General features: G+C 35.3%; 1 protein-coding gene across 1 annotated transcript in view; it reads right to left on the reverse strand.

Moving 5' to 3' along the window:
* LOC118186048 (voltage-dependent T-type calcium channel subunit alpha-1G-like) overlaps positions 1-14047 on the reverse strand; it is a 283525-nt gene that overhangs the window by 10135 nt on the left and 259343 nt on the right. The window contains exon 32 of the mRNA XM_085816460.1: positions 6087-6213. Coding sequence (XP_085672586.1) covers positions 6087-6213 — 127 coding nt within the window. The remainder of the gene's footprint in view (positions 1-6086; positions 6214-14047) is intronic.

Consider the following 14047-nt stretch of genomic DNA (forward strand, 5'->3'; position numbering starts at 1 on the left):
TAATCTTTTGTCCCCGTTAAACAATGTGATAAATTACTTTTCTCTTTTTAATTCATTCATTATTGAAAGAGTTTTAAATAAAAGCTTATTTTTTATTTATTTTTATTTTTTATTATTATTTTTTTTTTTAACTTTTCCTTTAATATCTTTTTTAACCTTTTAGCTTGAATAACACTTTATCAATCAAGTTATTCAACTAAAAGTCGTTTTCAAACAATGAGTAATTATCCTTTTTCCTCCAACAATTCTGTTATGTGAAATATTATGTGAGCGATTTTGCCAAAAATACCTGAAGTTACGTTAAAAATCCCAGATGAACTTCACTTAAAAGATTTATTTTTTCACTCTATCCTTCGGTGTAAACATTGAGATTATCAAACTGTTAGTTTACTTATGAAACGGAGATACACACGAAAAATCGTTTCAACATTAAATTTTAAAACATCCGAATAAAAAGATTTGGAAACTATATTGCAGTATTGTCCACAGTGAGTGCATGTGTAGATTTTGACCCCCATATCTTGTCAGGAAATACTTTAAAAATCGACGGCAAAATTTTAACCGTATTTATAAACACAATGGTAGAGTTAAATAAAGGCTTAAAAAATGCCGCTAGTTAAAAAAATTTAGAAAATCTTATAATTAATATTATTTTACCATTCTTGTTTTAAAAGAGGGTGAGAAGTTTGTTTTGTAACCTTTTAATATTTCATATCGTTTTAACAGATACATTTTTGGGCGTTGGCATTTTAAAATGGTATAAAAGAATATAGTATTTTGAAGTATAATAAAATTTAAAAATGAACTTTTGAAAGAAAATGCCGGTTAAAATGCATATAGACATATGAAATGGAAAAATTAAAACAGTCACTGTAAATTTCATTGCAAATAATTATAAACTCTTAAATCAGACTTTAATTAAAAAAAATAAATCAAATTTTGAAAAACATATCACACTGCATCACATTGTATTGTCATCCACAAGTTTGTATACAAAATTTGAGCTCCATAGCTTATCAGGAACAGGTATAAGCGGGCGGGATTCCAACCTCCATTAGGATTACTCGTGTTCAGCAGTTTAACCGCTCGGCAGCTGGTAGGCGCCATTAGAACATGAAAATACCAATAATATCATTGGGAATATATCACTGTTCAATATCATTTTCCTAAAATGTTGCTTTACGTGAATGTTTATAATGTTTCTATTATTTTGTAAAAGAAATCTAGTAAATTTTAAAATTAAAGGCTATAAATAGGTTACTGAAAAATGATTTCAAAATGAGTATTTTGAATTTCTTACGCTTGTTATCTTGCATCTGGTCTCGATGCTGTGTTACGTGTAAATCGTTAGAAGCAATAATTCGAAACACTATCTTGGAAATCCATGTTATTGTTCTCAGGACATACTTCTAAATACTGGCTAAAAGCAACATATACAGTGGATGGACAAAAATATGGAAACACCTTGTGAAATGCATGTTTGAAAAGAAAGATTGATTTTAATGAAATATGTAGGTGGCGCTGGCGTTTTTGACTACTGACGACACCTATACAACTTCGTAAATGTGCTAAACAGTTCAGTTGTTGTCGGAGTACTGTTATGTGGGGTTGTCATTGCATTATGTCAGAGTTAACAGACTTCGAACGTGGGCAAATTGTTGGAGCACGTATGGTAGGTGCTTCCGTAAGCAAGGTAGCCGAGGTGTTGTGTTTCAAGAGGTACTGTATCGAAGATTTATTCCACATATTTGAAAAGCGGAAAAACATCATCTGCTAAATCACAGCGCGGACAAAAGTGTGTCCTGAGTGATCGTGACAGACGATCATTAAGGGGAATTGTGACGAAAAATTAGAAGACCACAGCTGCAAAAGTTACTGTTGAAATGAATATTGTGTTACCGAACCCTGTGAGTAGCAAAACAATTAGAAGGGAGCTTCATAAACAGGGAATTGCTGGCCGTGCTGCAATTGAGAAGCCACTCATCAGTCATGCTAATGCCCGTAACAGGAAAAGGTGGTGTTTAAGTCATAAAGGCCTGTAGAGCAGTGGAAGCGAGTAATATGGTCTGACGAGTCTTCTTTCACATTGTTTCCCACTTCTGGCCGAGTTTACGTCTGGAAAACGCCATCTCAAGCCTATAATACAGACTGCTTGTTTCCAAGAGTGAAACATGGCGGGGGTTCTGTTATGGTTTGGGCAGCCATATCGTGGTTCTCTGCTAGCCCCATGATAACTGTGTCAGGGCACATGACTGCCAAGACTTATGTGAACATTTTGGCCGATCAAGTTCATCCCATGGTACAAACTTTGTTCCCCGATGGTGATGGTGTCTTCCAAGACGACAAAGCCCCTGCTCACACAGCTCACATTGTTCAGGACTGGTTTTCTGAGCACGAGGATGAGTTTTCCCATCTCCCCCTGGCCACCACAGTCACCAGATCTGAATATTATCGAACCTTTGTGGTCTACATTGGAACGGAAAGTGCGTTCTCGTTATCCACCGCCAACATCGTTATCTGAACTTGCCACCGTTTTGCAGGAAGAATGGTATAATATTCCCTTGGCAAACATACAGGAACTGTATTTATGCATTCCGAGAAGACTGCAAGCAGTTTTGGATGCCAACGGGTTTCCTACACCATATTAAGCAAAGAAACATGTTTTTTTAAAGGTGTTTCCATATTTTTGTCCAACCCCTGTATATGACCTGTGGTACTAATATACATGTTAATTTCACCCTCGATTGTACAGAAGGGACGTCTTTATAAAGGCAATTCATAAAAGTGCTGGCACTTTCACGAAAACCAGCCACTGTTCGAAAATTTAAAACCTTCACAAAGGTGCCAGGAAAAAAGTGCCTACGGACTTATGCGGATCATTTTCTAACTTAAAAAAAATCTTCTTCAAAGATGCTTTATGCAGATGGATTGCTATAAAAGCAGAATTTTCTTTTACTTCACTAATCTGAGTGTTAAATTGAAACGTATATATATAGCGGTGTCTCGGCATAATTATAAACATCAGTCCGGTCTTCAAATATATGAATTAAAAATAATGATGGATTAAGCAAAATTTATTGAAGTAACATCTCTTCTCTACATATAATAAAAGAAAGAGTCTGTCTGTGTGTGTGTGTCTTTCGTTCGCAGTGCGAGGAAGCTAATAGACCCACGGCTACGAAATTTCGTACATAGGTGCATCTATACAAAAGCCAGTGCACCTCGAAGCGATTTTTTCGAAATTCGAATTCGAATTTTTTTAATTTTATGTTTTGTGACGAAATCGCGTCATTTTGAAACATAATAGGCTATAGGAAAGCGAGATTTTACCCTACACACTCCATTTTCACATCGTCATGAAACGTAGGCACTTAGCTATTTTACGAACTTAAAAAAAAAAAATTCGTGTTTCAATAAATCGATTCAATACGAATTTATTTAACAAAGGGAGCTTAACACCTTTTCAACGGGATTTTTTCTAAAAAAGTTTATTTTTAAAAATGTACAGTTTATTTTTCTTTGATTTTTGGACACCTTAAACTTTCCATCCTTGCGACTGCTTTTACAAAAAGAACTTTGGAAAAATGATAATATTTTGTAATTTAAAAAAAAAAAAAAATTAAATGAAGCTTCCGAGTACACTTCTCACATCTCACATCTTTAAAAATGTGATTTTGGCAACAATAATCCTGTCTTATTGTTGTTGATAGATTTTTGATGAAATCGCATCATTTTGAATAGTTTCATTCTTATATAAATAGGGGTTTGGCAACAATTTTTCATCGTATTTCTTATGTCACTGTTTTTAAGAGAGTGGCATATTTCATTGTCATTTTTATATTTATATAATACATTTTGTTGATTTTTTTTTTGATAAAGTTGTTCTGCAGAGTAAAATTCTGCGCGGAATTTTATGTTTTTTGAGTTGCTTTCATGCTATTTTTTGCTTATTTCACTGTTTGTAAGATATTGAAAAGTTTTGCATGATTTGTTTTCTTCAACGGAAAGTTGGTTAATTTTTTTATTAGGATAATTAATATTTGTATTAAGGGATATAGCTTATTTCATCGTAATTTTTTTCTCTTGAAACTATAAGATAAAATATCATTAATTATACTTTGCTTTTCAGAATTTTTTGTTTTTTGTATTCTTTTATGTCATTTATTGCTTATTCCACTGTTTTTAAGATATTGAAAAGTTTTGAGTGATTTTTCTAGGAAACGAAGTTCTTAATCTCCTTTATACCATTTGAGTTCTTAAGATTTTGCAAAGGGAAGTTGGTTAATTTATTTATTAAGATAATTAATATTTGTATCAAGGGATATTGCTTATTTCATTGTAATTTTGTTATACGTAATAACTTTTTTTTATGAAGTTGTTTTGCAGAGTAAAATTCTACGCAGTTTTTAAATTTAACGTTTGGCGTCCCCTTCAGCCATTTTCCGGTACATTTCCGGTTAAAAGCCAGTCGAAGGCTGTCAGCGAAGCTGCTAGTAGCAAAATAAAGATCGCAAGATCAGTAATACATCTTACCACTTCTAGCATATATTACAGGACAGGACAAGAATAAGCATACGAGACACCAGAACTTGGCCATATGATGATACTGTTAGAATAAATTGGTGTCACTTTTGCATAATAAAACTTGGCAACGTAAAAAAACAAACGAGCGCCAAACGATGTTTATTGGCAGGAGTTTATTTACGTTCAAATACAGAAGAAAAAGATTTTCTGCTAACGTTGTGTTTGTGCTTCATTCTTTTCAGCAATTCTTTTCTTCATTCTTTTTTTTTTGTTAACTTTGTTTGTTTGTTTTTTTGTTAACTGTTTTGTTTGTGTTTTATGGAATATACTCCTGATAATATTACCTAATAGGTAAGTCATAGCTATTTAAAGATTATAAATAAATCTCTTGTAAGTTCTATATTTCAACAACTCGATTTAAATGTTTGTAAAGACTATTAATTTGTATTCTGTTTGTGTTCTGAGCTAAGCAAATTCTCTAACTTGTTAAATAAAGATTACGTAGTTATTCTAACTTATGATTATTTAATAAAACTGTGCTGAATAGAGGATAATGTACTCAAACGTCTTAACTGTGTTAAATACATAACATATCAGATACAGGTATTGTCTCGTAATGCTACCGATGTAGCGAGGCATCCTACAGAAGCTCCGTGCAAACTTTCCGGAACATTTTCATGCAGTTGTTATTTAGAAGGATGTGCATACTAATATAGAGACTTCCGGAATTCGTAACAATTATTGCTTACAAATATCTTGAATTTGATCCAAAAGGCAATTGATAGTACTATAGATTTTGTGATGAAAGTTTGGATTATTTGTGATATATCTTCGAAACTCGAGTTCATTTGCAGTTGGTCTAATGCGATGATGTGTTCGTGTTAATCAGCATGAGAACAGATAGTAAGTGCTCTGGAGATCTCGCCGCAAACAAACTTGTCTGAGGAACAGCTATTTCTTTCGAAGTAGTAAATGGGGAAGGGTCCATGTCCATATATGAATTGATTTAAACGAGGGTTACTGAGACACATTTTCCCGTTTATTATGTTGATTAGATCATGTGGTATCTGCTTTGCTAAAGAGAGTTCCATTTTTTCTGCCAGATTTGATTTATTTTTTGTGTGGGTACAAAGTTATCCAAATGTTTCAGTCAACAGTTTTTAGTCATCAATTGGTCAATGAGCAATTTTGTTCCTTTTGACATCATAAAGTATAGTATTTCTTTCTTAAGAGCCTACTGAAATGCTGTTTTATAAATGTTTCTGCCATTTAACTGTTTTATTAAGTATTATTCGTTTGAAAAAAATGAATTGCCATTAAACATGATAACATGAAAAATTTGCATTTTTCATCTTTATTGGCTCAGTCGCAGATAAGAATGCAGTAGACTCATTTTTATCTGGGACTGTCTTTATTGCAACGGAAAACTTATTTTGAAGTTCACATGTCGTGAGATGGCACAAATGTGCCATTTTGCGACATTATTTTGCGCGGTTTCTTAAAAAATTCCTTAAAAGTTTCTTAAAAAAACATTTCTATACAAAGCAAGGAAAACTTCGTACCTTTTTCCTCAGCACTGTTGAATGGGAAAACAAAATTCGGGGGAAGTGATGCCATTTTTACAAGCGGTTTATGTGGCACGTGCTTAGAATGGGGGGATTTCCGTTCCTTCACTTTCTCTGTCAGTTCCTAAGGAAAAACATCCCAAACGTGAATATCTAAACACTAAATTAATAAATTTTATTAAATCAAATATCTGAAGGTTTATTTATGCTAAAGCGAACATTTAAATATGATCAGTATTAAATGCTTTCTTAATGAATATACAGAGTACAATCATAGAAAAAAAATATAATAATAATGTACACTGGTTATCATTAATTAAAGAAAAACTACAAAAATGGCGATTACTCTAAAAATTACACCTTGGAAGTTAAAGAAATTGATTTGGTGGCAACAATTTGAAAAGTGATACAGCCTTTTAAAGTTTTCAATACAAAATGCCAAAACCAAATTAATAGCATTTTTGGGCCAACGCCCTTTGGGCTAATAATATCACGAATAATATAAACGACATAAATTGGCAATCAGGAATTATTTGCTTTGCGGCAGGAAAGGAGTTAATCCATCCGCTTGTTTTTGTAGTTTGCATTGATACTGTTACGAATTTGATATTTAAAAAGCTAATGTTAGTTCAATTATAAATTAAATGGTTTTATTTCTCGCGCAGTGCAGCGCGTGACGAATATTAAAAGAATGCTAAGCCGGAAAAATTAAAAATACAAGAGCGCGTGCGTTAAATAAATAAATATCTCTTTTTGATTTCGAGAAAGTACTGGAAAATTCTAGCGCGTGATTTTAAAATCTTATAAAAGGAGGAAAACATCTCAGTTTGTAGTAGTTGCTTAGTTTGTTGTTTTTTAGAAAACTACTGTTGTTGATTGTAGCGAATTCGCGGATTAGCGTTCCTTAGCTGTTTTGAATTACGTTCTATTGGACATTTGAGTAGTTAAAAGATAACTACTGTGAGATATTGTAATACTGCATGATAATTTGAGAAAATTTAAGCATTTTTGTTGTGATAATAATAAATTTTTGTTCATTTTTCATCGGACTTGTGCATTCATTTCATAACGAACCCGTACGCACGCAACAATTTTTGGTGTCAGGAGTGGGGTTTGAATGCCAATAAAAAGAGCGATGGAAGAACAATTCAGGCAAATGATGACTGCATTTGCTGCTTTCCAAGAAAAGATGGAAGGGGCCGTCAACTCCGTTAAGGAAGAAATGAAATTGGGCCAGGAATCCGTTAAGGAAGAAATGAAATTGGGCCAGGAATCCGTTAAGGAAGATATGAAATTGGGCCAAGATTCCGTTAAAGGAGAGATGAGATCCGTTAAAAAGGAAATGGAAGCCGTTCACGAAAAGTTGGAAGCTGGTCAAGTAACTTTTAAAGAAGATATAAAAGCTGTACAAGAAAAGATTGAAGCAGGTCAAGTCGAAATGAAAAGAGAAATAACCTGCGTAATAGAAAGTAAATTTGAGGCTATGGAAGACAGAATAGGAGCTGTCGAAAATAAAGTCGGGCAAATTGAAGAAAAGGTTTCTTCTGTCAAAGATGAAATAGAAGATAGAGTGTCGGCTGTGGAGCAACGAGTCGAAGGAAGAGTTTCGGCCTTCCAACAACAAATTGAAGAAAGAGTTTCTGCCGTCGAACAACAAATTGATGATAGGGTTTATGCTGCCTTCGCCAAAGAAGTTGACAGCCTAAAGAAGTGCATAGCGACGGTAGGAAACAATTCTGAAGGTTTCAAATTTTTATCGATGCCTGCTCGTTCCGTTCTGAAACTATCTACATATGATGGGAAGACCTCCTGGCAGGTGTATAGGACACAATTTTCTATCGTTGCGGATGCGAATGGATGGGATTCCCAAGCTAAGGCCTGTCATCTCGCCGCTTCTCTGAGAGCAGACGCAGCGGATATCCTGCAGACGCTTCCCGAAAATCAAAGGTTAGATTTCGAAGCTCTGTCCGGCGCCTTGGAGTTGCGCTTTGGGGAGAAGTGTTTAAAAGACTACAGCAGGCTCCAATTAAAATCTCGTCAACAGAAGCCTACCGAAACACTTCAGGAGCTCGCCGCGGATGTTGAAAGGCTGTCCCATCTCGCCTTTTCAGAATGCCCGACAGAAACAAGGGAAATCCTGTCCTTGCAATACTTTATCGATGGCATCCGGGATCCTGAAATACAGAAAGCTCTTCGAATGGCAGATGTAAAGGATGTAAAAAGCGCTCTGTTGTACGCCGTGAAATTGGAGGCAGCCCAGCAAAGCAATTCTTAGAGATCGCTACCCAGTCAGAGCTGTGCGAGTCCACGACCCAGGGGACCAATTGATGGCTCGTTTAGATGATTTATCCAGACAAGTCGATGCTTTGATACGGAGTAGCAGTGAGAACAAAGTGGCTGTAAGATGTTGGAGATGTGGTTCTGAAGGTCACCTACGACGGCATTGCAGAACACCCCAGGGCACGGATAATAAAACGGATGAGTTGACAAGACCAGTGAATGCTTTAAGACGGAATAGTGGTGAAACGAAACCGACCCTAAAGTGCTGGAATTGCGGTGTTGAAGGCCACCTACGAAGGAACTGCAGAACTCCCCAGAGCACGGAAAATAAGACATACGATTTAAACAAACAAATTAATGACCATATCAAGGAACGAAGGTTGCCAGATAATGAAAAACCCTGTTTTAAAGCGCTCAAGATCTCTATAGTGAGTGACAACAATAACGGACTGTCCATCAATGGGAATATCGATGGAGTTCCTTGCAATATGATCATTGACACAGGAGCTAATGTTACCATCATTAGGAAAGATTTAGCTGAACATTTTAAAGATAAACTTATTTGGACGCCATCCTGTGTTACCCTTCAGACTGCGTCTGGTGACAAGATCGAGATAGCTGGGAAGTTAAACGTGAACATCACGTTTGGAAGTGCCGCCTACCATCACACGGCTTATGTGGCGGATATCACAGATCCATGCATACTCGGATTGGACTTTTTAAGGAAATACAATTTTTCCCTAGACTTGAAAAACCAACAAACTGCTTTCAGCATCTGATGGCATGACTATCCATCCTCAAAAGGGATCCTCACCTAGAAATGCCGACGCCTTGTCCGAAAGACCCAGCTCAGGAGGCTGCCGAAATCGTACTAAAGCCAAAAAGAAACGCAAGACTACCAGCTATTCTCCATCCCAGATGCTCTTCGGTCGAGACCTTCGTCTGCCTTGTGACCGCCTGTTTGATCGCCGTACGGATGCTCCTTCATCGCCTGAGGAACACATCCAAGATGTCCAGGCCCGTTTTGAAGTGATGCCCCGTTTCGCACGAAAGCGAGTGAACTTGGCGACGGAGAAAGTGAAGACCCGATACGACACAAGAGCTACTGAACATCAATTCCACGAAGGAGACAAAGTGTGGTTGTGGAATCCGACTCGACGGAAAGGACTTTGTCCGAAATTACAGTCACCTTCGGATGGTCCATATACAGTCCTGGAGAGACTGAATGACGTCATGATCCGTAAGTGTTCGAACTCTAAACCTAAAGTCGTTCATTACGACATGTTAGCTCACTACAATGGCCATAGTACATAATGTAAATAATTGTAAATAGTATAAGACCATGGTCCATTTCGTTTTTAAATGTGTATTTGATTTGTATTTGATAGCATTTGATTTGTTTTATGTATTGCATTTGTTGTTCATGTTGTTTATTATTGTAATGTAATGCTTATTAATGCATTTATGCCACAGTTATAAGTTTAGCTTCCTGTCCAGGGATTGTACTGCCCGGGACGTGCAGTCCTTGGGAAGGGGGCAGTGTTACGAATTTGGTATTTAAAAAGCTAATGTTAGTTCAATTATAAATTAAATGGTTTTATTTCTCGCGCAGTGCAGCGCGTGACGAATATTAAAAGAAAGCTAAGCCGGAAAAATTAAAAATACAAGAGCGCGTGCGTTAAATAAATAAATATCTCTTTTTGATTTCGAGAAAGTACTGGAAAATTCTAGCGCGTGATTTTAAAATCTTATAAAAGGAGGAAAACATCTCAGTTTGTAGTAGTTGCTTAGTTTGTTGTTTTTTAGAAAACTACTGTTGTTGATTGTAGCGAATTCGCGGATTAGCGTTCCTTAGCTGTTTTGAATTACGTTCTATTGGACATTTGAGTAGTTAAAAGATAACTACTGTGAGATATTGTAATACTGCTTGATAATTTGAGAAAATTTAAGCATTTTTGTTGTGATAATAATAAATTTTTGTTCATTTTTCATCGGACTTGTGCATTCATTTCATAACGAACCCGTACGCACGCAACAATACTATTTATTCTTGACTCTTTAAGAATGAGGATTAATTAATTTTGTAAAAACGTTTTGTGTGTATATTTACGTGAATTTTTATTTATTTATTTATTTATTTTGACTCTTTGAGAAAGGGAATCAATAAATTTTGTAAAACAGTTTTGTGCATATATTTATTTAAATTAAAATTTTAAGTTTAGTTTTTATTCACTCAGATAGTCAAGAAGAATGAAACGTGTGTTCAGATCTGTTTAATTGTTCCTGTTTAATGTTTTAAGTAATTACTCCCTGATGAATCTATTTGAAGCATTAAATAAAATAATTAATTTGCAGATTATCATAAATGCTTTTTACATTTTTTATTCCTTATTTTAAAGACTTTTTGGCTATGTTTAAATTGCTTAATTTTCCTGATTGTTTTCTAATCTGTATTTTCCGTTGCCACAGTTTTCTAGTAAAAATAATCTGTTATGTAATATTAAATTTTTCAATCATAAGCTGCTTAAGAACGTAATTTTATTACTTCAAGTCCTTAGTTTAATTAATTTTTTTTTTAATCTTACACATATGTATATGCAGTAATAAAATTTTAGTATTTTATTGACGCATGAGATGAACGTAAATGACTGTCAGGTGCTTTTTTCCTTACGACTGTTTCGTTTATTAATTATCAAATCGTCATTATTTTTTGCACGGTTCGCTGAATAGAGCATATTTAAGCAATACACAACCGCAGGGATGAATGCTGCCATTGTTTCCAATTAGAAGTTTACTTTTCCCACATATAAACCTGGCGAAACAACAAGTAATATAAAAAGAAATAAATTCCTACCTAGGTGAAAAAAGAAAATTTTTATTTTAGTTACTTTTTATTAACATTATTAACATTTTATCGTTTCTAATTTATAAAGCTGATAGTGGTTTATAATTTCCAATTTTATCCATCTTTTGTAATGCTTCATTATTTTCAAGGAACCTTTCCAGTGAGTTTCGAGCAGTCCAGTTCTTCAATTAATATTCCATTTAATTATTTCACACGACACAAGGCGACATATGCTTGACCTGCTGTTTTTCTTTCTCTAATCGTTGCTTGCGTTGTGTTGTAGTTTCTTTTCGCATTCTCCGTTTGTGAAGTAAGGGACATTTTAAAAGGTTATATTTTAAACATATATTATTATCACGTTAACGCGGAAATATGGGGAGAATTTTCGCTACATAATGGGACATTACATCCACTTCATCCAACTCTATTAAATCTACTTCGCCGACAGCGCATAAACCACAATAGAATAAATGCATTCTTAAAAATTCACTCTAGTATTTGTTTACCATAGCGACACTCTGGCGCTAGATTCACTTAACAGTATTATATTTCGTTCATATTATAACTCATAATGCACAAAATTTATATCATTTAAAGAATAGAATTATCTAATCGTTGCCACATGTTCTATTCAAATACTATAATAAAGCTAAAATGATGTATAAAAGAAATTAAGCAAACAAAACAAAAAAGAAACAGTTTTTCACAGACGATTGAGTATTTCTCATTCATTTAATTTAGTTCTCACTTCGCGAAAAGGCAAAAATATATAAAAACTCAAAATATCTATATTAAAAATTACGAAGTAAATCTTAAACACTTATGTCCTCGAAAAAATTCCAGAAAGAATTAAGCATGATTTAATTCGCAATAATAAATGAAGACGTTATCTTTGTTGTTGCGAAGCTAAGTTTCTCTAGATTGGCAACAAATCCGCTATCCTGCTGTTTCAAATGTAAACAAGAGCAATGGCCGCCATCAAAAACATTATTAGGCTTAGCGGCACTTAAACAATTTTAAAATTGTTGATAATTCTAAAAATATTGCATAAAGATTTACTAAAGGCATAAAACCCTTAACCGGAAGATAAAAACAACATAATTCAATCATTTTTAAAGCAAAAAATGTACAATTTACAAACATATAAGAGTAAAGCAACTGAGATCACTGAGCCGGGTAATAGAGTGGATATATATATATATATATATAAATATATTTATATACGTTTGGTGCGGCCGATTGCAACCAAAATACGAGGTGCACATCTACATGTTATAGCAGTCCTATATACAAAATTTCAACGTTCGGAGGTTACTCGTTTTTGAGTTATGCGAGATACGTACGTACGTACGTACATACGTTCGTACAGAAGCCACGAAAAATTCTCTTCAGAATTCATTTTAAATCAGTTTTATAATTTTTTATGGAGGAAAAGAGTCTTTTATTCTGTCCTTACGTAGAGATATGACGCAAAAACATCGTTAAAATGCATTCGATAGCGGTCAAAATGGATATTTTCGTTGAAATATGCTGCCTGAAACTTTTCGCGATTGCAATACTTCCTTTTTTACTTCGTACAAGGAAGTAAAAAAGAGAAGCTGCAAACAACATTATTCACGAAGAAAAAGAAATAGTTATAAGAGTAAAGATTATACTATTGGTATTAGATTAAGACTACGGAAATTATTGTATTGTTTTGGTTAATTAAATGCTTTGTTGTGAATACTATTCTATGTAACTGCGTAAAAGACTTTTGCCTTAATATTAAATCCATGCTTTATGAAAGTTATATAAAATTTATATGATAAGTATAAATTTTGAAATGCCGCTGTTTGAAGGATTTATTTTAAGCATATTTCTATTTTTAGATAGAAAGCGAAATGATCATTTAAAAAAAAGTCTTAAGGGGTTATTACTATTAGCCTTACATATGTACTACACGTATATACTAGCTTATGATATGTAATATTTATAAATGTTTTGTCGCTGTCATTAATAAAACCGAGAAAGTTAGAGAATGGAAAAGAAATAATATTGTTACGAAGTGTAAAGGCGAGGTGAGATGGTTTCCCCGCAAAGCAGTTTTAGGGTTGCCATAAAATGGCAAGGGAAGGCAGGGTTGCCACATTTGGCGAGAAATCGCTCATTTGGCGACAAACTTCGCGATATACCATGGACGGTTGGAGAACCTTCTGGAACGAATTCTTACCAGTTTAGACCAGAATGTTCCCGAACACAAGCCGAAAGGTATATAAACCGTGCTGGTCTGCAGTCAGCAAGTGTGTCGCTCATCGAGAGTGCGTCTCAGAAAGTGTGCTTCATCGAGAGGAAGTGTGCGTCTCTTATCGAGTGAGTGTGTCTCGTCTAGCGAGTCTTTACCTGCGGAGGCGATCGAGTTGACAGCCGGGCAGCGAGTGCCGAGTGGGTCGTCGAGTGCACCGAAAGAGTCTTGTAGAGTATTGCGGTTAGTGCATCGTCGAGAGAGCGTGTTGAGCTCCGGAAACGACTGAACCGAGATTCGGGAGCGTGCTCTGTGTGTCGTCGAGTGTATCGCGAGTTGTAGCGTGGTGTGGTGTATTCAGTTATGGCAAAGCACACTAGGGCTATCTGCCTAAGGGGAGGGATGCCTTTCGTGGAGGACTTTCTAAGGGAAACTGGCTCGTATACACGTTACACATGGGGAAAACCACGAAAACGCCCATGCAGCCAGCCCGTTCGCGGGATTCGAACCTCGGACCGAACTACCAGTGTTCAGCGACTTTACCGCTCGGCCACTGGTGGGCTCTGTTGTAGGGTGGAGAGTCTCGGGAGTACGTGGAGTTCCGAGAGCGAC

Source organism: Stegodyphus dumicola, chromosome 5, assembly GCF_044657685.1.
Source record: "Stegodyphus dumicola isolate Sdum_Otavi_A_Nest chromosome 5, ASM4465768v1".
Taxonomy (NCBI): domain Eukaryota; kingdom Metazoa; phylum Arthropoda; class Arachnida; order Araneae; family Eresidae; genus Stegodyphus; species Stegodyphus dumicola.